Here is a 26,771-nt window from a genome sequence, read left to right as displayed (position 1 = left end):
GGGTGGGACTTACGTGTGCGTTGGCTTCTAAACGTGAGCTACCGGGGACAGGGGCGTTTTTAAAAATAATTTTTTACTTTATTTTGACACTTTCTTTTACATTTATTTTTTGATCACTTTTATTCCTATTACAAGGAATGTAAACATCCCTTGTCAAAGGAATAATTCGTGACAGGTCCTCTGTATGGGGAGATGCAGGGTCAATAAGACCCCACATCTCTTATCCAGGCTGGAGAGCATAAGAAAAAAATTCACCATCCCATGCTTACCAGCCGCGATCGTGGCTTTGTTTACAACAGCGGCCCGGACGTGACATCACAATGTCGTGCCTGGGACTCTGACGGTCATAGAGAAATCTCTGAAAAATCTCTATGGTTGTCATCCGGCGGCGGACAATTCTTTCTCCAGGTCCCTGATGGCACGGAAGAGCCCGGAGAAGCACTGGATGAGGGAGGGTATGTCTCCTCCCGTCGCCTGTAAGAACAATCAAGCAGCGGAACCGCCGCTATGATCATTCTTGTGGTGCACAGAATCGCTGAAAACAAGGATATCTGAATGATGCCTGTAGCTGCAGGCATCATTCAGATATTCGCACTGAAAATCAAAAACGTCATATGACGTCCTTGGGCTGGATGTGGTTAAAATGATCATACTTCTTTAACCTGCCAGCATTAATTTGCAGTGTGGGAGGAAACCCACGCAAGCACTGGGAGAATATGCAATCTCCATGCACATAGTTCCCTGACCAGGATACAAACCAGGGACCCCAGTGCTGCATGCCAGAAGTGCTAATCACTTAGCTATTGCATAAAGAGAGGGCAGCAGAGAGGAGCAAGTTTGAGGAGTGCAGTGCATGGACTTTGAAAGCAAAGCCATAAACACTAAATGCCACCTGATCACATGATCCCAGGGGCTTCATAGGGACACCGGGATGGATCATAGCTCTATAGCTAAAGGGTCATACACACGTGCCAAAGGCGTCATCAGCTGGTTCAGCAGAAACCAGTCGAATGGGGGCATGACCAAGATAACTGAGAGCACTGACCGGTGTAACAGGGGCAGCCCCCCTGTGAGAACACAATAGCCCAGCAGGGGAGATCGCTGGACTATCGTTGGATTGTTAGTACAGTGGCTCCTCCTGAGCTCTTCAGTTTTTTGTCGTTCAGCCGTTGGGTTGAAAGAAAAAAAAAAACTCACAGTGTGCACCAGCCTTGTAAGTGGTTATAAACCCAATTTAGAAGTTTCAGGCAATTCCCTGTGTTAGACAATGCAATGTCTCCAGTGTTTATGCTTTATTGAAAAAATGCCTTTGTACACCTTATTTCCGAGTGCCATTCAGTGCTCAAGTGACTGGCCGCCTCTCCCTATCTGACCGCTACAGAGGGAGGGGCAGAGAATCCCCGCTGATGTGAGTCGGGAGGAGGAGAAAGGCAGACCGGTCACATGAGTGCCGAGTGGTGCACGGAAATCAGGTACACAGAGGCATTTTTTTTAAATAAAACATAAACACTGGAGACATTGCATTATCTAAACACAGGGGATCGCCTTAAAATACTAAAGTTATTTCAACAGCAGGAGGGGAGGGGCGGGAACTTTCATGAGGGGGAGAGGAGGACAGAGGAGAGCTGCAGATGACGGAGGCACGTAAACTGACCACGGTGTCGGGGCTCAGCAGCCATGATGAACCGTGGTCAGTTTACAGGGGGAGGGAAAAAACCTGTAGGATCAGCCAGGTATTTCAGAAGATGCAAAGGATCAAATTACACAGCACAAGCAATTCATGCTTTGAAGGGACAGGATCATTTATTTTTTATTTAGGGTAACAAACGCTTTAACTGCAGTCAAAATGTCTGCACCCCAGCCAAGGGCCGGATTCAGGTAGGGGCGCGCATTGTTACAGCGGCGCAGCGTATCGTATTTACGCTACGCCGCCGTAAGTCAGAGGCAAGTGCTGTATTCACAAAGCACTTGCCTCCTAAGTTATGGCGGCGTAGCGTAAATGGGGCCGGCGTAAGCGCGCCTATTTCAAATGAGGATGAGGGGGCGTGTTTTATGTTAATTTTGGGTGACCCGACGTTTTTCCCGAACGGCGCATGCGCCATCCGTGGAATTTCCCAGTGTGCATTGCTCCAAAAGTACGCCGCAAGGACGTCATTGGTTTCGACGTGAACGTAAATTACGTCCAGCCCCATTCACGGAAACAACGTAAAATTTTAAAATTTCGACGCAGGAACGACGGCCATACTTACGTTGGCTACGCCACCTAGGGGGCATGTTTATCTTTACGCGGCGTATCTCCTGCGGAAACGGCGTATCTTTACTGCGACAGGCAAGCGTACGTTCGTGAATCGCCGTATCTAGTAATTTACATATTCTACGCCGAAATCAACAGAAGCGCCACCTAGCGGCCAGTGGAAAAATTGCACCCTAAGATATACAACGGCGCAGGACGTCGTATCTTAGCTAGGTTTAAGTGTATCTCAGTTTGAGCATACATTTAAACTTACGACGGGCTTAGATTCCGAGTTACGTCGGCGTATCTACCGATATGCCGGCGTAACTCTTTGTGAATCCGGCCCCAAGTTTTTATCTTATGCTCCTTTTAGGAAAGGTTATGTTTCCTTTAAAATTATTATTAAAGAAGAACTTAAAGTGATTCTATTTTTTTTCACCGATGGGGTCCACACACAGTCGGTTTGTCCGATGAAAACAGTCCATCGGTCTGTATTCATCAGACAAAACGATCGTGTGTACAGGGCTTTAGAGTAGTAACTGCTCATGATTTTGTTCCATGGCTTGCATTCAGTGGATCATTGGCTGCTGTTTAAAGATAAGACATGTAGACAAGATTTTACATATAGATTAAAGGTCTGTAACTTGTTTCACTGATACTCCAGGAAGTGGCAGCTTATTTTATAATGCACATCCTGTAGTTTAATGATGCAGGAAGCAACTCCCCCATCTAATACAGGCAGTGAGCCTTTAAACTACTAGATTAGTGTCCCCAATGATTCTCAACCATATTCAGGCATAAAAAAAATGTTTACAGCCAAACTCCAGGAACATAAAAAGCAACTACACTTGTGTAGTATGCGATGAAGAAATTAAAAATCGCATGATTTATGGTCAATAAATCATGCGATGAAGAAATTAAAAATCGCATGATTTATGGTCAATAAATCATGCGATTTTTAATTTCTTCATCGCATACTAGCACATTATGTGAAACTTACCTGCAAACAAAGCCCTCGTTGTCACCGCTGGAGGCCGTATCCATCTTCACCAATCTTCCTTTCGCATCCGCTGACTCGGGTTGTGTGACTAGCCAGAGCCAAGTGACGTCACGGCACAGGGCTCTGAATGATCGGCATGGGTGGCTGTTCCTTCAGAGCACATGCACCAATGACCTTATGGTGCACGTTTAGGAGATATTTACAGTACCTATAGGTACGCCTTATTATAGACTTACCTATAGGTACAATCAATCAACAGGAGTTTACAACCACTTTAAGACAAAACCTACCCCACCCCTATTCTAAGACTATTCTATCTACCCTGTAAAAAAAAAGGGGGCAGATTCTCGTAGATCGTCGCATCTCTGCGGCGGCGTAACGTATTTCATTTACGTTACGCCGCCGCAAGTTTTACATGCAAGTGCTTGATTCACAAAGCACTTGCCTGTAAAGTTGCGGCGGCGTAGCGTAAATCCCCCGGCGCAAGCCCGCCTAATTCAAATGATACGGGTAGGGGGCGTGGATCATTTAAATTAGGCGCGTTCCCGCGCCGAACGTACTTCTATTGCGCCGTCCCTAAAATTTCCCGACGTGCATTGCGCTAATTGACGTCGCAACTACGTCATTGGTTTCGACGTGAACGTAAATGGCGTCCAGCCCCATTCACGGACGACTTACGCAAATGACGTAAATTTTTAAATTTCGACGCGGGAACGACGGCGATACTTAACATTGGTTGCCCCTCATATAGCAGGGGCAACTTAACGTGTCACAAATCTAAGGTGAACGTCGTATCTTCACTGCGTCGACCGCGCATACGTTCGGGAATTCGCGTATTTTGCTAATTTGCATACTCGATCGGGAAAACGACGGAGGCGACACCTAGCAGCGAAAAAAACAATTTCAATTAAGATCCGACAGCGTAAGAGCCTTACGCCTGTCGGATCTAATGGTTATCTATGCGTAACTGATTCTAAGAATCAGTCGCATAGATACGACGGCCCAGATTAGGACTTACGACGGCGCACATTGCGTTGTGCCGTCGTAAGCCCTTTCAGAATCTGGGCCAAGATGTCTATACTTACCTTATCTGAAACCATGAGTAGATAGAGGGCAGGTGACTGGGTGTGTGTCACTGCCCCTACCTATGGTTGGTATAGCAGTAAAGAGCACTGGAAAAAAACGCATACATGTATAAGGATATCACAAACACATCTCTATCCCTGTATCATATAAAGAGAATAGGTTTGGGACTTTAAATGAGGCATATGATAAACATATGCCTCCATCCCTATTATTGGGTAAAAGAAGGGGGGGTTTTGGGACTTTAGTGCTATACCAACCATAGGTAGGGGCAGTGACACACCCCCAGTCACCTGCCCTCTATCTACTCATTAGCATGTATGTGCCTCTATTGAGGAGACTTTAAAAGTTTAGTTAGGACTGCAGTACACAGAGAGCCTTGACGAGGCCTGCAGCTTAACCATGCATTTGCAAATGCGTGCAACTAAACCTCTGTTTTTAATGCTTACAGTTAGACAGTTGAATTTGGTTTGCTGTTTGGGTGGTAGGTTTGAGCCTGGTTATTATGTAAACAACTTTTATTAGATTTACTTATTGCTTAAAACGCATCTCATTTAAAGTCCCAAAACCCCCCCTTCTTTTACCCAATAATAGGGATGGAGGCGTATGTTTATCATATGCCTCATTTAAAGTCCCAAACCTATTCTCTTTATATGACACAGGGATGGAGATGTGTTTGTGATATCCTTATACATTTATGCGTTTTTTCTTCCAGTGCTCTTTACTGCTATACCAACCATAGGTAGGGGCAGTGACACACCCCCAGTCACCTGCCCTCTATCTACTCATCAGCATTTATGTGCCTCTATCGAGGAGACTTTAAAAGTTTAGTAAGGACTGCAGTACACAGAGAGCCTTGACGAGGCCTGCAGCTTAACCATGTATTTGCACATGTGTGCAACTAAATCTCTGTCTTTAATGCATACAGTTAGACAGTTGAATTTGGTTTGCTGTTTGGGTGGTAAGTTTGAGCCTGGTTATTATGTGAACAACTTTATTTATATTTACTTATTGCTTAAAACGCATCTCATTTAAAGTCCCAAAACCCACCCTTCTTTTACCCAATAATAGGGATGGAGGCGTATGTTTATCATATGCCTCATTTAAAGTCCCAAACCTATTCTCAGTCTTTATATAGACAGCAAAATGAAACCCTGGCAGGGGTTTCATCCATTACCTACCCCATTCAAAATAAAATGTTTTGGCTGCAGATATGCTTTATATCTTTAAAATAACACATATAATAAAACATATCTGAATTGTTGCTTTGCAAACGCAGGCAATGAAAAAGGCCCATTTTCTATATTGGTGTATTTAGATACAGAAAAAACAAATGCTTTCTTCATTTGTGTTCTTAGTATAAGTAGATTCTAACATCAAATTTGACATGAATAGAATCAGTTATGCCCAGTATTTCAATCAATAAATATTACTTTAGCAGGCGGACAGCTGGACTGCTCTGTACTCCTCATTAATCTTCAGACATGACTTCATTTTACGTGCAGAAATTCAAGGGGACTGCCACAAGGGTCTCAAAAGCTTTCCATTTAAAATGCTGATAACAAGCTTTGTATTTACAGATATCAAGAGAGAAGCACAATGTATTTAGTAAAATGGATACATTAAAGGAGAAGAAAACCCTTTTTTGGAAAACATCTCCTTAACCGTGTAGGTTGAGGAGATATTTCTTGGACCTACAGGTAAGCCTTAAAGTGGATGTAAATCCACTCTCATCCTTTCTAAACTACTGCCATAGTGGTTACCTATAAGGATATTTGAATGAAAGCTAGTGGTTTGGGCTTTAAGGGCACACAGTACAATTTGTATGAAAAAACTAGAAAATGTATTGGTATGAAATATCATAAAATCAGTTATAAACATAAAATCAAAATAGAAATCAAGTGAATAGCTGGTTCTACAGAGGTTATCACAACAATTATATGATCTCAGTATAGAGAGGCTTAAATATAAAGCAGAGTTAAAGATACAATCTTATATTGTGTAACCCACAGGGCTGGACTGGGACAAAAATTTGGCCCTGGACTTCATCCAGACCGGCCCATTTTAATTCAATAAAATGCTGCCCCCCCCCCCCCCGAAAAATCACGCCCACCAAAAGGCCCCTACATTCATTATAGTATATCATGAGAGGGTGAGAAAGAGAGAGAGAGAGGGGGGGGGGGGGTGAGTGTAAGAAAAAAAGAGTGAGTGTAAAAGAGAGGGGGTAAGTGTATGACCCCTTTTTACACTGAGTAATTTTTTAGGCGCTTTTGGGCTAAAAATAGCGCCTGTAAAGCGACTGAAAAACGCTTCCGCTTCAGTCCCAGTGTGAAAGCCTGAGTGCTTTCACACTGGGGCGCTGCCAGGGCGTTACAAAAAGTCCTCCAAGCAGCATCTCTGTTTTAAAAAAACGGCCCACTGAGCCATCGGCCCACCGGGAAACTCCCTGTAGTCCCTATGGCCAGTCCATCCCTGGTAACCCAAGTAGTATTCCGGAGGATATGGAGGGCTTGCTCTACATCAGTGGTTCTCAACCTTTCTAATGGCGTGACCCCTTAATAAAATTTCCCAAGTTGTGGGGACCCCCAACAGTAAAATTTTCATAGCGTGGGTTGTCAGCACCCAAGGCAAGGCAAGTAATTTGTGCCCCTAACCCACATACTTTTAGCGCTCCCTGAGTCCCTTCCACATGAACAGTATTAAAACCCCTTATGGTACATTTTAGGATGTACTACTCTCTCTTTGTTCTCTTCTCTTTCCCTTTCATGGCTCTCTAACCTAATTTCTTGTCCCCCCATCCCTCTCTCTAGCCATCTTTCTTGTTCTTTTTCTTATTCCTTCTCTCCCTTTTTCTTTGTTCCTCCCCCTTATTTCCTCTCCCTTCCATGTATTCCTATTTTTCCCCCCCTTCTCTTACTCCTTTCTGGGGGGGTGGGGGGAATGGGAAACGGATAGTGTTACTCACTGTGTCTCCGGCTTCACTGAGTCTCCAGCTCTGTGGCGTCTTGCAGCAGGGACACCTATGATGAAATCAGAAGATGGGGTCTCCTCCAGCCCCTCCCACTTCACATTCCTCACAAGTCAGCTGACCTCTAATCTCTGTCCCCTGGCCATGCTGTTACCTGAATGGGTGGCTGCGAAGAGGCTGAGTGGGTGGCCTTGGCCGCAAAAAGGCTGGGAGAGTGGTGCGTGCTTCAGGAACAGCCCAGGATTCAGTGACCCCTGGCAAATCGTCATTCGACCCCCGAGGGGGTCCCGACCCCCAGGTTGAGAACCACTGCTCTACATGTTGCGCGCTTGGACTAGCGCTTCCTCAGGAGCATAGATATTTGAATAAATAGGCCGCGTTGGGGGTAGGCAACAAACGGTCGTGTATTATCCCCACAATGGCTGTATGTTCAGACTAATGCTGATCCAGCCTGATGTAGGGGTAGTATCATAAACACGAGGACGAAAAAGTGTAAGGTGGTAGGGCAGTCAATTGCTGGTAAGCAACAAATATCAAATCCAGGGGTATAACCATACGGTAGTTTTGTGCTAGGTGAGGTGGGCTGGACAGTAGTAGGCAGATGGGTAAATCTACCAGACCAGAAACCAGCCTAAGAATCCCCAATCAATGGAAAGGAGGAGGTTGTAGGCAGTGGTAACAAGGCAAAATCCTAAGAGCCCAAAATCCACAAGCATCCGCAAGGTGTCCCCTGGGAAAAAGATGACGCCGGTACTTAGGCTCTTAGGATTCTGCCTTGTTACCACTGCCTACAACCTCCTCCTTTCCATTGATTGGGGATTCTTAGGCTGGTTTCTGCAACCACGTATGTGTTCGCTTCTGCGCGCAAGCTCGTCGGGACGGGGTGCGTTTTCTGGCTCCTAACTTTTTTAGCTGGCTCCTTTTGTCAAATTTGTCAAACCCTGCTATATCAATGAAATTCATTTAAAAAGTTGCTAGCTGTGACTTATGTATATATTTAAGCTATGTGTCTTTGTTAGACCACTAATTGATTTTGGACTTTATATGTTGTCCCCTGTCTGATAACTCCTCTCTTTTGTTGTCATGTGAAAAAAAAGAAATCAATAAAACGGTTGATTATTAAAAAAAAAGTTGATAGACAACGCCCATAAATGATTCAAATCTTAGTGAGCTATATACAACAGAAAATAACCACAATATATCACAAGTGCAAACAATTGTGCAAAAAAATTGTAAAAAAATGTAATTATATATACAATTTTATATATATATATATATATATATATATATATATATATATATATATATATATATGGCTTTTTTTCAGGTGGAACTCAGTTCCACCACCTCTGGCTCAGACCCTTGAGGGCGGGCCTGCTCACCACAATAACTTGTAAAGACAGAAGTCCGGTCTCTGTGTTTACAAGTGACAGCTCTGAACTCTGTGTGTAACCCCCCTGAACTCTGCACTCTGTATGTAATACAATCCTGGTATTTATTGCCCCTTTAAGACCCTCCTACTGTTCGTGAAATTTGACTGACCACACCCACTATTTGATGTGATTTGGAGGGTGTGTGTGGGTGGAGGGGTTTTGGGGGGGGTCGTGGTTGAGTTCCAGCACCTATTGTTTGAGAAAAAAAGCCCTGTATAAATATATTCCAATGTATATCCCAAAATATCAAAAAAGGAAACGATAAAAGTGCAAACAATTGTGCAAAAAAATATATGTATGTACAAAAAATAGTCCCACTGAGGACGTCCCAAGGTTTGGACGTAATGTACATATAGGACTACATTTTCACGTATATGGCGTCATCCCGCGAAAATCTCTGCCTCCAAGGATCCTGTGATTGTATATGACAGACACGCGATTCATGGTTAGCATAGTGCCATTTTTGTAAGTGCAATACTATACCTTTTTCTAAATAAATGTGACATTTTAAACAGAGTGCATTAGATCTGTGTGATTTTTCTTCCAGCGTGTATGCTGTGGGGATCGTAAATCTAATCACCCATCCATCCATCCAAGGAAGAGGCATTTGAAGCAGCAGCAGTTTGTCTTCATTCCCAGAGAGGGAAAACATGTGGTGTGATCTATTGGTAATGCGGGGGTCACAGCAGTGAGACGAGAGGCATTACTACAAGGGTGGAGGATTCAGTGGATTCAAATTGGATATCGTTTTCTTTTCCTTTGATATTTTTGGCTATATATTGGACTATTTTTTGTACAAACATTTGCACGTTTATAGTTTCCCTCTTTTGATATTTTTGATATTTACAATACACAGTAAAACCTTGGTTTGCGAGCATACCGTATATACTCGAGTATAAGCAAAGATTTTCAGCAAATTTTTTGCGCCTGATCTCCCGGACTTTGGGGAACCGGTACCGGCTGGCGTAGGTCCCCTGGACCCCAAACTTGGCACACATGTAGCCCCATTTTTCCTCTACAAGTGTGCAAAGTACGGCTGGGGAGCACTGACTTTTCAAAGCCGGGCACCCCTTCCTTAGACTCCCATGTTAAACGTCAGTCTAGTCATGGACACAGTGAGGCACGGGCACAGTGAGGCATGGGCACAGCGAGGCATGGACATGGACACAGTGAGGCAAAGTGAGGCACAGTGAGGCATGCAGATTGACACCCTAGGCTTATACTCGAGCCAATAAGTATTCCCATTTTTTTTGTGGTAAATAAGGTGCCTCGGCTTATATTCAGGTCGGCTTATACTCGAGTATATACAGTAATTTGTTCCAGAAACATGCTTGTAATCCAAAGCACTTGTATATCAAAGCATTTTTACAGGGTATAAAATAAAAGAGAGGCACCTCTAAGGCCCCGTACACACGACCAAACATGTCTGCTGAAACTGGTCCGCGGGCCAGTTTCAGCAAACATGTTCGGTCGTGTGTAGGCCCGAGCAGGCAGGATTCCAGCATACATTTGTCCGCCGGGCCTTTTCCCAGTGGACAAATATTCCTGGACTTGTTTTAAAACCGTCCGCTGGAATCCTGCCCGCTCGGACATGTTCGGTCGTCTGTACAGACCTACCGTACATGTCCGAGCGCCCGCCATCCCTCGCATGCGTCGAATGACTTCGACGCATGCGTGGAAGCATTTAACTGGCAGGCCCGCCCACGTCGCCGCGTCATCGTCGCGGCGACGCCGCGGACACGCCCCGCGTAGTGTTTACGCGCGGATTTCTGTACGATGGTTAGTACAGCCATCGTACAGAAAGCCCCGGGCAGACATGTACGGTGAAAACGGTCCGGCGGACCGCTTTCATCGTACATGTTTGGTCGTCTGTACAAGGCCTAAGTGTAGCAATAAGTTGCTAAATGTTGTACCTTCATTAAATGTAACCATATTGCTACACTTAGAGGCTCCTTCTTTTTATACTCAGTTGTAACATGACGCTACTCTTATATCAAGACATCGCTTGTATATCAAGGCAAAATTTATTAAAAAATTTTGCTTGTCTTGCAAAACGCTCTTAAACCAAGTTACTCTCAAACCAAGGTTTTACTGTATATATACATATTTTTTTTGTACACATTTTTTGCACAATTGTTTGCACTTGTATTATATTGTGGTTATTTTTTGGAAGTTGCGCTAAATAATTCTGTTGTAACAATTCCCATAGCCCTGAATATTCTGCTTCCCGAAGAAGACATCTAAAAGTTGTCAACATTCTCAGCTAGTATCACTTTTTTTGGGGGAGGGATTCCCACATTTTTAATGAACTAACAATAAAGAACACTTTTTGCAAGCTAAGGTTAAAGTGGTTGTAAACCTTTGTGTTTTTTCACCTTAATACATCCTATGCAGTAAGGCGGAAAAACACCTGACAGTGACTGGCCACCTAGCCCCCCCACCCCCATTTTACTTACCTGAGCCCTGAAATTTCCCACGGCGGGGATGCGCTGGGGTTCCTGGCTCTTGATTGGATAGATAGATAGCAGCGCAGAAATTGGCTCCCATTGCTATCAATCAAATACAATGACGCGGGTGCCAGGGGGTGGGGCCGAGTCATACATTCGGCGGCTATGGACAGCGAATGTTGGACTCGGGAGCGTGCTCGTAAAGTAGCCCCCCCCCCCGGGAGAGTGCTTCTCCTATGAGGTTATCTGATGCAAGGAGGAGCCGTGAGAGCCGCAGAGGCATTCCAGAAAACAGGGTTCAGGGGGCACTTTATGCAAAACTAACTGCATAGTGGAGGCAAGTATGACATGTTTGTTATTTATTTATTTATTTTAAATCAAAGCTTTACAATCACTTTAAGCCTCTTTTCTTCTAACCTCAAATTGTGGCCATGTGTTCTCCTTTGGGTTGTATAGGAACATATTGCTAGTGATCCACAACAACAGCAAATCCTTTTCCATCACTGATTACCCAGGAAAGCCCCTTCTAATGTGTAGTTTATGTAAATAAGGAGGAAGTAAAAAAGAGAAAAAATTGTGAAAAAGCTGCCACAAACTAGGAGATATAATCCATAGTAAAGAAGATGAAATATAAAAACAAATGATAGCCCACAGGGAAAGGCATAAACAGAAATCTATAAAACACCTTTTACCTTAAAGCGGGGGTTCACCTGAAATTTTTTTTTCTTAAAAGCCAGCAGCTACAAATACAGCAGCTGCTTACTTTTAAAAAATGAACACTTACCTGCCCCGCCGCCATCCTCGAGTCGCGCTGTGCAGTTCCCACTAGTCCCTGTTGTGTTCTGGGAGTCGAGTGTTTCCCAGAACACAACAGGGGGGGGGGGGGGTGACGTGGAGGGGATGGACTCTGGCGGGAGTCTATACCCGAAAGTGGTGCAAATACCTGTTTTATACAGGTATCTGCACCCCCTCCCCCCTGAAAGGTGTCAAATGTGACACCGGAGGGGGGGAGGGTTCCAAAAAGTGGAGCTTCACTTTTTGGTGAACCTCCGCTTTAATGCAGGAAATGGTTCTTTTTTATTTTCAAAATAGGTTCCTTTAACCACTTGACCACTGGGCACGTAAACCCACTTAATAACCAGACCAATTTTCAGCTTTCGGTGCTCTCACAATTTGAATGACAATTACTCAGTCATACAACACTGTACCCAAATGAAATTTTCGTCCTTTTTTTCACACAAATAGAGCTTTCTTTTGGTGTTATTTAATCACCGTTGGGTTTTTTATTTTTTGCGCTATAAGAGAAAAAAGACTGAAAATTCTGTAAAAAAAATAATTTTTCTTTGTTTCTGTTATAAACTTTAGCAAATTTTGTATTTTTTCTTCATTCTTTTGCATAAATGTGAAAGATGAAGTTACGCCGAGTAAATAGATACCCAACATGTCACCCTTCAAAATTGCACACGCTCGTGGAATGGCGCCAAACTTCGCTACTTCAAAATCCCCATAGACGACGTTGCAGAGTGTAGTGTGGGGTATTGTGGGGTAGTATTTTGGGGTATTGCAGAGTATGGGGCGTTATTGCAGAGTATGGAGGGTATTACAGAGTAATGGTGTTATTGCAGAGTATTGCACAGGGAGGGATGGATGGCTGGATCTGTGACTGCATTTGTCACAGATCCAGCCCACAGCAGCTGCTTCTGCTTCCGCTCTCCCCCCCCCTCTCCTCTCACACCGTACCGTTCGGTACAGAGAGGGGAGGGAGGAACCACATGAGGCCGGTTTGTTTACAAGTGATCGCTCCGTCATTGGACGGAGCGATCACGTGGTAAACCGCCGCTATCAGCGGCGATTTACCGTGCTCCGTCGGGTCCGGAGGACCCGGCGATCACGGACATTCCCGTGTGCGCGCCCCAGAGGGCGCGCGATTCTGGGAGGACGTCAGAGTTAAGCAACCGCCTTGTAGACGTATTTCGTCTATAGGGCGGTTGTTAACTGGTTAAAGTGGATGTAAACCCCAAAAAAAAAATTTATGTCACAATGTACAATATAAGATTTCCTATCGTCTGTGCCCAGTCGGACCGGTTTCATCGTACATGTTTGCTCGTCTGTACAAGCCATAACAGACAGAGGGGAAACATTTGACAGGTAAGGATACATGCAGGAGGCATGTATATTCTTATAGATCAGCACTATGGCAGTAGCTTAGGGCAACTGCGACCCGCGATCGCTCGTTACAGAGCGAGAACCGGGAGCTGTGTGTGTGTAAACACACAGCTCCTGGTCCTGTCAGGGGGAGAAATGACTGATCGTCTGTTCATACAATGTATGAACAGCGATCAGTCATTTCCCCTAGTCAGTCCCACCCCCCTTCAGTTAGAACACACACAGGGAACATAATTAACCCCTTCCTCGCCCACTAGTGTTAACCCCTTCCTTGCCAGTGGCATTTTTATAGTAATCAATGCATTTTTATAGCACTGATCACTATAAAAATGCCAATAGTCCCAAAAATGTGTCAAAAGTGTCCTGAGTGTCCTCCATTAGGTCACAGTACCGTTAAAAATCACTGATCGCCGCCATTACTAGTAAAAAAAAAAAATATTAATAAAAATGCCATAAAACTATACCCTATTTTGTAGACGCTATAACTTTTGCGCAAACCAATCAATAAACGCTTATTGCAAAAAATGTTATGAAAAATATGTAGAAGAATACGTATCGGCCTAAACTGAGGAAAAAAATAGTTTTTTTATATGTTTTTGGGGATATTTATTACAGCAAAAAGTAAAAAATATTCATTTTTTTTTTCAAAATTGTCGCTCTATTTTTGTTTATAGCGCAAAAAATAAAAACCGCAGAGGTGATCAAATACCACCAAAAGAAAGCTCTATTTGTGGGAAAAAAATTACGCCAATTTTGTTTGGGAGCCACGTCGCACGACTGCGCAATTGTCAGTTAAAGCGTTGCAGTGCCGAATCGCAAAAAGGGGCCCGGTCATTGACCAGCAATATGGTCCGGGGCTGAAGTGGTTAAACAAATCTTAATGCCTAAGCACAATTTTGCAACTTTGGCATGTGTTAGTAAACCTGTACATATCACGACTACTTTGTGCATTCAGGTGGATTATACCGATTTTTTTTCAGAACAAATTGGGCTTTCATTTGGTGGTAAATACTAATAGATATCTTTTTTTTTATTATCAAAGAAAAACTGGCCCAAAATAGTATAATTTTTTTTTTTTAAAAGCTGTATATTTCTTGCTATTATCATAATTGTCACCAAGGAAGAACCCAAAATAAATTCTCCTGCTCCTGACGATTGCAGCGATACCACATATGTGTATGTTATGGTTGTTTGTACCCGTAGTACAGCCCAGAAATAATAGTGCGCATTTTGCTTTTTTTGTCCTACCAAAAATACACCAACACTGAGGCCCCATACTCACGACCAAACATGTCTGCTGAAACTGGCCCGCAGGCCAGTTTCAGCAGACATGTTTGGTCGTGTGTGGGCGCGAGCGGGCCGAATTCCAGCAAACATTTGCCCGCCGGGCCTTTTCCCAGCAGACAAATATTCCTGGACTTGTTTTAAAACAGTCCGCTGGAATTCTGCCCGCTCGGACATGTACGGTCGTCAGTACAGACCTACCGTACATGTCCAGGCGCCCGCCGTCCCTCGCATGCGTCGAATGACTTCGACGCATGCGTGGAAGCATTTTAAAGGCGGGCCGCCCACGTCGCCGCGTCATTGTCGCGGCGACACCGCGGACACGCCCCGCGTATTGTTTACGCGCGGACTTCTGTACGATGGTGTGTACAACCATCGTACAGAAGCCCTCTGGCAGACATGTATGGTGAAAACGGTCCTACGGACCGCTTTCACCATACATGTTTGGTCGTGAGTACAAGGCCTAACATTGACACTAATAAAACAAAAAATTAAAAACCTTTCCCAAAATATACTGGCCTGACTTTGACCTTTGACCCTTACTTGACCCAAACACTAACCCTGGCACTGACCTAAATTAGGTATTTTTTTCTTATTATTATTTACTTACTTTTCCCCCAAATGTTTTTTTTGCCCTCTCTGCAAGGATAGATAAATATACAATGTATCTTTCCTCTCCATTCATAGACAGAGAAACACAGGGGCGGGCTTTACAGTGACGGATCGCTGTGGTAGCCAATCAGAGGCTTCCACAGTGATCAGGTGACCCGTAATCGGGAGTTCCGGGTCCCAATTGTTACTAAAGGAACTTGGGCTTGTGGTGAGGCCCCGTTCTCTGTGCTTACAGAGACTGGGGTGGCGTGCAAGGGTTAAACATTTATTAGGTGCAGTATTTTTCTATTTTTTTTTTTTTTTAGAAAAAGCTAGATAAGCCTTCGCCCACTTGACTTCCCATATCCAATTTCTCAGTTACTTCCTCATAGAATGATAACATCTTTTATAAATCCATGCTGGTTGTGACTTCTCTTATCTCTCCCTGAAATACCTTACATATTGTTGATGTTAGGCTGGCTGGTGTGTAGTTTCCGTGTATACATTTGGTTTACAGTATTGCTTTAACTACACAGTGCAGAGAGAGCAGGCCCAGAGGTGGTGAGCACTTAGGGCCGACCTCATCAATATGTTGTTGTTCCTTCATCCTTCCTAATCACAATCTGGGGAGGTCTATCGTTAACCTGTGTTGCTTTGGATGCAGTTGAGATAAAGGAGGTCAGAACATGGCTGTGACATGTATGTCTGGATTAAAAAACCGGATGAAAAAAAGTATAAACTTTTTGGCATGTAAAACAGTTCAAAAGCAGGTATTTCAGCCTAGACTTCCATTTGAAGTCCCATGTTCACCCAGGGCTGGACTGGGACAAAAATGTGGCCCTGGACTTCATCCAGACCGGCCCAGGGCACAGCACATCAGTGTACAGTACATCAGGGCGCAGGGCTCATCAGGGTACAGGGCACAGCAGATCAGGGCACGGGGCACATCAGGGCACAACACGTACAGGGCACATCACATCAGGGTACAGGGCACAGCACATCAGGGCCTATCACAGCACACCACATTGGGGCACATCAGGGCACAGTGCACATCAGAGCAGGGGCACATCGGGGCACATCATATCACATTAGGGCACATAGCACATCAGGGCACAGGGCACATAGCATATCAGGGCATGGGCACATAGCACATCAGGGCAAATAGCACATCAGGGCACAGGGCACATAGCACATCAAGGCAAGGGGCACATAGCACATGAGGACAGGGGGCACATAGCACATCAGGGAACATAGCACCACAGGGCACATAGCACATCAGGGCATGGGGCACATAGCACATCAGGGCACATAGCACATCAGGGCACAGGGCACATCAGGGCACATAGCACATTAGGGCATGGAGCACATCAGGGCATGGGGCACATCAAGGCAAGGGGCACATAGGACATCAGGACAGGGGGCACATAGTACATCAGGGAACATAGCACCACAGGTCACATAGCACATCAGGGCATGGGGCACATAGTACATCAGGGCACATAGCACATCAGGGCACAGGGCACATCAGGGCACATAGCACATCAGGGCATGGAGCACATCAGGGCACGGGGCACATAGCACATCAGGGCACATAGCACATCAGGGCAAGGGGCACATAGCACATCAGGACAGGGGGCACATAGCACATCAGGGAACATAGCACCACAGGGCACATAGCACATCAGGGCATGGGGCACATAGCACATCAGGGCACATCAGGGCATGGAGCACATCAGGGCATGGAGCACATCAGGGCACATCACACATCAGGGCATATAGCACATCAGGGCCCATGGCACATCAGGGCACATAGCACATCAGGGCACATAGCACATCAGGGCATGGAGCACATGGCACATCAGGGCATATAGTACAACAGGGCACATAGTACATCAGGACATGGAGCACATCAAGACACGGGGCACAGGGCACATCAGGGCACGGGGCACACTACACATCAGGGAACAAAGCACATCAGGGCACATAGCACATCAAGACACAGGGCACAGGGCACATCAGGGCACATAATACATCAGGGCACAGGCACATCAGGACATGGGGCACAGGGCACATAGTACATCAGGGCACAGGGCACATCAGGACACGGGGCACATCAGGGCACATAGTACATCAGGGCACAGGGCACATACAATGTATGTCATACATAGTACATCAGGGCACATCAGGACACACAGCACATCAGGGCATGGAGAGGAAGTGTAGCAAATCCTTATATATGGAAAAATATGGAAAATATAGTCTGGCTACTAATCATGAGTGGCAATAATAAATAATGCTACTGGTACACCATACAAATAAATATCATCAAAATAAACGTGCTAAAATGCAGCCAAAGCTAGCTGAAAAAATGTGAAGTAATACAGAGTGACAGTGCTGGTGTCATATAGTGAAATAAGTAATAACAAACGTACTAATACACAATAAGGTGTACAGCGTGCAAAGCACACCAGTGACTGTAATAAACTAGGTTAAATGTCCATGCAGCAGATAACTATACACATATCAGCAGGCAAAATCCAAAATAAAAGTGCTGGTGTAGATTCCAAAGTGACGTGAAAAAAGGGGTTGATTTCCGGTGTTTTCTTCAGAGTAAGTGAGGATGTCCCCTTACCTTACTGCTGTAAGGTAACAGCATAAAAACCCAGGTACACTTTTCTGGTCATATCCACATAGGGTGTCATCAAAATGGACTGTAATCGAAAAAAGTAGATCCCTCTCGGTAGTCACGTCCAAACAGTGACAGTGACTCGCACCCAGGGAGATGAAAGTGCCAATAGTGCAGTATCGTTTTAAAAAGGGGTTTATTCAAACAAAATAATACACTAGGGGCCAAATCCTCAGCCAGGCGGCGTAACTTAACTTTCAGCAGTTAAGTTACACTGACTTAAAGTTTTTACCTAAGTGCCTGATCCTCAAAGCACTTACGTAAAAATTTCAAGCAGTGTAAGTTAAGTGCCGCCGTCGTAAGGCGTTCCTCCTCTCCGGGGGGCGTTTACAATTTAAATGAGGCGCGCTCCCGCGCCGGCCGTACTGCGCATGCGCGTGACGTCATTTTCCCGACGTGCATCGCGCGAACGTAATTGACGCCGGGCGGCTTTGTGGATTGCGACGGGACACTAAAGTTACGACGGGTGAAAAAAAGACGCGCCGGGAAAACAAATAATTTTAAAAAAAAATGACAGCGTCGCTCGGCATGCATTCCTGAGGGAGAACTCCATGCCAATTTTCAATGAAAAAAACGGCATGGGTTCCCCCTCAGGAGCATACCAGGCCCTTAGGTCTGGTATGGGTTGTAAGGAGACCCCCCTCCGCCGCAAAATTGACGTAGGGGGTCCCCCTACAATCCATACCAGACCCGTATCCAAAGCACGCTACCCGGCCAGCCAGGAAGGGAGTGGGGACGAGCGAGCGCCCCCCCCCCCCTCCTGAGCCGTGCCAGGCCGCATGCCCTCAACATGGGGGGGTTGGGTGCTCTGGGGCAGGGGGGCGCACTGCGGGCCCCCCCACCCCAGAGCACCCTGTCCCCATGTTGATGAGGACAGGACCTCTTCCCGACAACCCTTGCCATTGGTTGTCGGGGTCTGCGGGCGGAGGCTTATCGGAATCTGGGAGTCCCCTTTAATAAGGGGGCCCCCAGATACCGGCCCCCCACCCTAAGTGAATGGATATGGGGTACATCGTACCCCTATCCATTCACCTGTAGGCAAAAAGTAAAAGTTAATAAACACACAACACAAGGCTTTTTAAAATATTTTATTATTCTGCTCCGGACGCCCCCCCTGTCTTCGTTATTAGCTCAATTACCAGGGGGGGCTTCTTCTTCCACTCTCCGGGGGTCTTCTCCGCTCTCCGGGGGTGTTCCGCTCTCCGGGGGGGGCTTCTCCGGACTCCGGGGGGCTTCTTCCATCTTCTCCCCTCTTCCGCTCTTGACTCGGCGAACCCCGGTTCTTCTGCAGCTCTCCGGTGCCTTCTTCTTCAGCGCTGGCTGCCTGCTATGTTTGTATGTTAGCTCGATTTCAAACAGGCAGCCGGCGCGGTCTTCTGTGATGTCAGGGTCTTCTGGTCTTCTGTTCTTCCTATGTTGCCTCGTCGCCTCTTGTCGCTGTAATGATGGAAGCGCGCCTTGCATCACATTTATATAGGCATCGCCGTCCCATCATGCTCCGGTAGGTACCCACGTGGTGGGTGCCTACCCACGTGCACCCACCACGTGGGTACCTACCGGAGCATGATGGGACGGCGATGCCTATATAAATGTGATGCAAGGCGCGCTTCCATCATTACAGCGACAACAGGCGACGAGGCAACATAGGAAGAACAGAAGACCAGAAGACCCTGACGCCACAGAAGACCGCGCTGGCTGCCTGTTTGAAATCGAGCTAACACACAAACATAGCAGGCAGCCAGCGCTGAAGAAGAAGGCACCGGAGAGCTGCAGAAGAACCGGGGTTCGCCGAGTCAAGAGCGGAAGAGGGGAGAAGATGGAAGAAGCCCCCCGGAGTCCGGAGAAGCCCCCCCGGAGAGCGGAGAAGACCCCCGGAGAGCGGAAGAAGAAGCCCCCCCTGGAAATAGAGCTAATAACGAAGACAGGGGGGGCATCCGGAGCAGAATAATAAAATATTTTAAAAAGCCTTGTGTTGTGTGTTTACTACATTTTACTTTTTGCCTACAGGTGAATGGATAGGGGTACGATGTACCCCATATCCATTCACTTAGGGTGGGGGCCGGTATCTGGGGGCCCCCTTATTTGAGGGGACTCCCAGATTCCGATAAGCCTCCGCCCGCAGACCCCGACAACCAATGGCAAGGGTTGTCGGGAAGAGGTCCTGTCCTCATCAACATGGGGACAGGGTGCTCTGGGGTGGGGGGGCCCGCAGTGCGCCCCCCTGCCCCAGAGCACCCAACCCCCCCATGTTGAGGGCATGCGGCCTGGCACGGCTCAGGAGGGGGGGGGGCGCTCGCTCGTCCCCACTCCCATTCCTGGCCGGCCGGGTAGCGTGCTTTGGATACGGGTCTGGTATGGATTGTAGGGGGACCCCCTACGTCAATTTTGCGGCGGAGGGGGGTCTCCTTACAACCCATACCAGACCTAAGGGCCTGGTATGCTCCTGAGGGGGAACCCATGCCGTTTTTTTCATTGAAAATTGGCATGGAGTTCTCCCTCGGGAATGCATACCAAATGCCGTCGCTTGAATGGGCCTTTACAAGGTGTGACTAACTTTACACTTTGTAAAAGCAGCCCTAGTTTTACACCAGGCAAACTAACACTTACGGCGTAAAAACTAGGTACAAAAGCTTTGAGGATCGCCCTAAGTGCTAATTTGCATACTAACAGAGGCATTTCGACTCGAAATGCCCCCAGTGGCGGATGCGGTACTGCATCCTAAGATCCGGCAGTGTAAGTCCCTTACAGATGTCGGATCTTCTGCCTAACTTAGGAAAACTGCTTCTGAGGATCAGTTCCAAAGTTAGAACCAGAGATACGACGGCTTACGCCGGAGTATCTCTTTTGTGGATATGGCCCTAGGTACTCACATTATTGTGATAAAAATAGGCATATAAAAACAGGGCGTTCGCCGACATCACCTCCGGTACCTCTTGGTGGACTCTTTGTAATACTCTTACGCGTATTCGTCACTTCTCTTGACTTCTTCAGGAGTGATAATGTGACAATCACTCCTGAAGAAGTCACGAGAAGTGACGAATACGCTTAATATTTTATATGCCTATTTTTATCACAATAATGTGAGTACCTAGTGTATTATTTTGTTTGAATAAACCCCTTTTTAAAACGATACTACACTATTGGCACTTTCATCTCCCTGGGTGCGAGTCACTGTTTGGACGTGACTACCGAGAGGGATCTACTTTTTTCAATTACAGTCCATTTTGATGACACCTTATGTGGATATGACCAGAAAAGTGTACCTGGGTTTTTATGCTGTTACCTTACAGCAGTAAGGTAAGGGGACACCCTCACTTAGGCCCCATACACACGACCAAACATGTATGCTGAAACTGGTCCGCGGACCAGTTTCAGCATACATGTTCGGTCGTGTGTGGGCGCGAGCGGGCCGAATTCCAGCAAACATTTGCCCGCCGGGCCTTTTCCCAGCGGGCAAATATTCCTGGACGTGTTTTAAAATCGTCCGCTGGAATCCTGCCCGCTCGGACATGTACGGTCGTCAGTACAGACCTACCGTACATGTCCGAGCGCCCGCCGTCCCTCGCATGCGTCGAATGACTTCGACGCATGCGTGGAAGCCTTTAAATGGCAGGCCCGCCCACGTCTCCGCATCATCGCCGCGTCATCGTCGTATTGTTTACGCGCGGACTTCTGTACGATGGTTAGTACAACCATCGTACAGAAGCCCTCTGGCAGGCATGTACGGTGAAAACGGTCCGACGGACCGCTTTCACCGTACATGTTTGCTCGTGTGTACCGGGCCTAACTCTGAAGAAAACACTGGAAATCAACCCCTTTTTTCACGTCACTTTGGCATCTACACCAGCACTTTTATTTTGGATTCTGCCTGCTGATATGTGTATAGTTATCTGCTGCATGGACATTTAACCTAGTTTATTACAGTCACGGGTGTGCTTTGCACGCTGTACACCTTATTGTGTATCAGTACGTTTGTTATTACTTATTTCACTATATGACACCAGCACTGTCACTCTGTATTACTTCACATTTTTTCAGCTAGCTTTGGCTGCATTTTAGCACGTTTATTTTGATGATATTTATTTGTATGGTATACCAGTCACCTTGCACCAAGAGAGAGAATAGCGATGGCAGGCAGCAAAGTGTCACACTGAATAACTTCACAGATCTGGATGAAATCTACACAACACATCAAGATTCATATAGGAATAGACATGGATCTTGAATTCAGACAATGCAGTGCTGCACTCTTATCCAGCTGACATCTCTTTTGGGGTTCTTAAAAAAAAACATGATGGAGAGAGACCAGAAGAAGCAATAAATCCAAGCCTCCAATAAAAAGCCAGAAGGCAGAAGGTTAGGTTACCCTCCTGAGATAGAGGTGTTTTGCATATTGCATTGCTTTTGGCTACACAACCATCCAATAAATCATTGCATGTTCCAAGTAAAGTGAAGACAGCTGGGCTAGCGTGCGGATTAGTCCATCTTCAGTGGCACGTGTGCTCAGTTAGGGATTCCATGTAAATCCATAGATCCCAGGCTGACGTAAACTAACCTTACACGTCTTTGTAATCTGAAACCTCGTCCCATGTGACACTACAGCAGACTGACATATCCAAGGAAAATTCGACCCCAAGGAACACAGCCATTGTACAGAGAGAGAGCTTCAGCAGTAATAGAAATACACGGCATACTCTGCCACCCCAGAATTTCACCAAACACACATTCTCTGCACACACAATCTGATCCTAATATAAGCACCTTCAGTATATCTAATGCTGTGACCTTTTAATTAACACCAACAAAAAAATAAAAAATAAACACGGATAGGAGAAAAAAAATCAAGCAATTAATAAAAACTGCTATAATGCAAAAACAAAAGTTTCAGCTTCTTCATACTTTTACCTACAGACGCCAAACAAACTTTAAAATGTTCACAAAATATTCAGCTATCCGGATATAGCTTTTCAGTTTGATATCTTTTACAGTTTTTGTGAAAAAGCAGTTTAAATGGGTTGTAAAGGTAATTTTTTTCCCTAAATAGCTTCCTTTACCTTAGTGCAGTCCTCCTTCACTTACCTCATCCTTCCATTTTGCTTTTAAATGTCCTTATTTCTTCTGAGAAATCCTCACTTCCTGTTCTTCTGTCTGTAACTCCACACAGTAATGCAAGGCTTTCTCCCTGGTGTGGAGAAAACCTCTTGAGGGGGCGAGCAGGAGAGTCAGGATGCCCACTAACACACAGCTCCTTTATCTGCAAAGTAGAGTGTCCTGACACTCCTGCTCGCCCCCTCCCCCCTCAAGAGGCTTTCTCCACACCAGGGAGAAAGCCTCGCATTACTGTGTGTAGTTACAGACAGAAGAACAGGAAGTGAGGATTTCTCAGAAGAAATAAGGACATTTAAAAGCAAAATGGAAGGATGAGGTAAGTGAAGGAGGACTGCACTAAGGTAAAGGAAGCTATTTAGGGATTTTTTTTTTACCTTTACAACCCCTTTAAGTTTAGTGATCATTTCAGGAAATGTTATCGATTAAAAAGAGTGTGTATTGGGCTTATTCTTTGCAAACTTTTAATGAAATTCATGTTTATTTTAAAACCATTCCTACTTTTCCAACTATTTTCACTTCTTCAACTTTTTTTTACGCATTTAAAGCGGAGGTTCACCCTAAAAAACATCTATGTACCATCTCATCCAGCACACTTGCGTCAGCTACAGTATGTCTTTTTCTTTTTTGCGCTGTATTTACCGTTTAATCCCTCAGTTTCTTTTCAGACTCCCGCGGGGAGTAGGCGTTCCTATGAAGAGGGGAACATGATTGATGTCCGGCTATGGCGCGTCACGCGTTCCGAAAATAGCCGGACTAGGTCTCGGCTCTTTACGGCGCTATACGGCACCTGCGCACGGACTAGGAGCTGACTGCGCAGGCGCTGTATACAGCCAAGTCCTATTTCGGCTATTTTCGGAACGTGTGACGCGCCATAGCCGGACGTCAATCATGTCCCCCTCTTCATAGGAACGCCTACTTCCCGCGGGAGTCTGAAAAGAATTAAACGGTAAATACAGCGGGGAAAAAAAAGTACTGTCGCTGACGCAAGTATGCTGGACGGGATGGTATATAATTCTTTTAGGGAGAACCTCCGCTTTAAGCTATTCATCCAGTTAGCTTTAGCAATTCAGCTATCCAGCATTCCCACGCATTTTCTGCAGGAAATGCATTTTCTAGTTCCTGTATAATAATAATAATAATAATAATAATAATTATGATCACCACTGTAAAGGACAACATTCTTCCCACTGACCACCAATGTAAGGTCCATTCCTCCCTCTGACCCCCGTTATTTAATTTTAGCTGGGGTTCCCCAGGACGTGAAAATGATTTCAAGGGTTCCTTGGAGGGTAAAACGTTGAGAAAGTCTGATCTACAATAAATCATTTTCTGAATAAAACCGGATCTGGTTTAGAGGGTAAACATTTTAATCTTCTCAGCTATTTGTATGTAGAATTTAGTATCTTCTGACCAACAACAATCTACACAAGTGTGAAAGTCATATCACTGTGAAACCATACACACATTCTTGGAGCTACAGTAAATGTATACAAATGTTGGATAAATACAAGCTGTGATCATACACTGATAACATCTGATAGAAAGACCTCAGACACACACTGCTTCCTGTCTCATGCACGACATCTACGCCATCAGAAGACCACACGCTAACAGGGATCCGTGTAACATGTGATCTATTCACTAAAGCAGGGGTCTCAAGCTGGCGGCCCTCCAGCTGTTGCAGAACTACAAGTCCCATGAGGCATTGCAAGGCTGACAGTTACAAGCATGACTCCCTCAGGCAGAGGCATGATGGGACTTGTAGTTCCACGACAGCAGGAGGGCCACCAGTTTGAGACCCTTGCACTAAATAAACAATACCAACTTGTGTTTATTTCTCATTCATTCCTCCATACAATAAGTCAAAGGTTACACCCAATGCAAAGACCACCTCTAGCACTGAGACCTACAAAGGCAATCAGGACCCCCCAAACTTCAGCAAACTTCTTGGCTCCCCCCCCCCCCAGAAGTCCTATAACTGCAGCACACTCAGCCTCTTACACATACAGCTCTTCATGTTGATACCTCAGGGAAGCCTTCATGGAGAATATCCTGTAGACTGCCCCTTGCCAGATAAGCGATCATCATCTACAGATGACAGGAGCCGATCCCTCTTTATATCCACGGCAGTGACCTGGCTGGCTGTAGGCACACAGAGGCAGTAGATGCCATCAGGGATAACACTGGTCCTCTCTGCCCGCTGGAGACTTCAGAGCACAGCTGAAGGGAGGGAGGGAGGGAAGGAGGGAGGGAGGGGGAGACTGCAGAGACACTGAGCATGCGTGTAATGGGATCTCCTACTAGTGTGAGAGGTGTCAGCCTAAACTTCACTATGACAACCAGCAGTTTATAGGATGGAGACACAGGAAGGAATAACACAAAACAGATGCTAAGCTCTGCATCAGCACGCTGCTGTGCTTACTAAAAACCCAGAACACTCACTCCCAAAATACATATTAACCACTTCAGCACCGGAAGGATTTACCCCCTTACTGACCAGGCCATTTTTTGCGATACGGCACTGCGTCCCTTTAACTGACAATTGCGCGGTCGTGCGACGCTGTACCCAAATAAAATTGATGTCCTTTTTTTCCCCACAAATAGAGCTTTCTTTTGGTGGTGTTTGATCACCTCTGCTGTTTTTATTTTTTGCATTATAAATAAAAAAAAGACTGACAATTTAGTTTTTTTTAAAACAATATTTTTTACTTTTTGCTATAATAAACATCCCAAAATAAAAAAATAAATAAACATTTCTTCATCAGTTTAGGCCAATATTTATTCTTTTACATATTTTTGGTAATAAAACGCAATAAGCGTATATTGATTGGTTCGTGCAAAAGTTATAGCGGCTACAAAATAGGGGATATATTTATGGCATTTTTATTATTATTATTTTTTTTTTTTACTAGTAATGGCGGTGATCAGCAATTTTTATTGGGACTGCGACATTGCGGCAGACAGATCGAATACTCTTGCCACGTTTTTGGGACCAGTGACATTATAACTGTAATTAAAGATAAAAATAGTCACTGATCGCTGTATAAATGACATTGGCAGGGAAGGGGTTAACACTAGGGGGTGATCAAGGGGTTAAGTGTTCCCTAGGGAGGAGTTTCTAATGCCTCGCGTGCACACAGCCGGACTTTCAGAGAAAAAAGTCAGACAGTTTTTTTTCTCGCAAAGTCCGACCGTGTGTAGCCTCCTTATGCCGCATACACACCATCACTTTATGTGATGAAAAAACCCGATATAACAACGTTTTTTAAACTTAAATTTTCAAAAACGACGTTGCCTACACACCATCGTTTTTTCACAATGCTCTAGCAAAGCGAGGTTACGTTCACCACTCTTTTCCATTGAAGTTCGCTTCATAACTAGCTTCTGGGCATGCACGGGTTTAAAAACGTTGTTTTAAGCGTCGTTTTTTGCTACACACAGTGATTTTTTGTGAAACAAAAAACAACATTTTGAAAAACGACACAAAAAATTGAAGCATGCTTTAATTTTTTTTTGTTGTTTTTCACAAGACATAAAACGACGTTTTCCCCCACACACGGTCATTTAAATTGACGGTTTTAAAAACGTTGTTTTTTTCAAAACATAAAGTGATGGTGTGTACGCGGCATTAGATCGAGATTCTGTTCTCTTTTTCGACCGGCTCATGGCGGACTTTTGCACGGTCAAAAGTCCAACTGTGTGTACGAGGCATACCTGTGGGGGTGAGTGGACTGACTGAGAGTAGCGAGAGATCGCTGTTCCTGATCACTA

General features: G+C 45.3%; 1 protein-coding gene across 2 annotated transcripts in view; it reads right to left on the bottom strand.

The window, feature by feature from the left end:
• The window catches only part of DIXDC1 (DIX domain containing 1), a 231,373-nt gene extending 206,151 nt beyond the window's left edge, over positions 1-25,222 (bottom strand). For both annotated transcript variants that reach the window (XM_040325415.1, XM_040325416.1), the window contains exon 1: positions 25,026-25,222. In XM_040325415.1, the coding sequence (XP_040181349.1) occupies positions 25,026-25,088 (63 nt within the window). In that variant the 5' untranslated portion in view covers positions 25,089-25,222. The remainder of the gene's footprint in view (positions 1-25,025) is intronic.
• Positions 25,223-26,771: the final 1,549 nt, after the last annotated feature.

The sequence above is a fragment of the Rana temporaria genome, chromosome 10, assembly GCF_905171775.1.
Source record: "Rana temporaria chromosome 10, aRanTem1.1, whole genome shotgun sequence".
Classification (NCBI taxonomy): Eukaryota; Metazoa; Chordata; class Amphibia; order Anura; family Ranidae; genus Rana; species Rana temporaria.
This window is presented reverse-complemented; position numbering and strand designations above follow the sequence as displayed.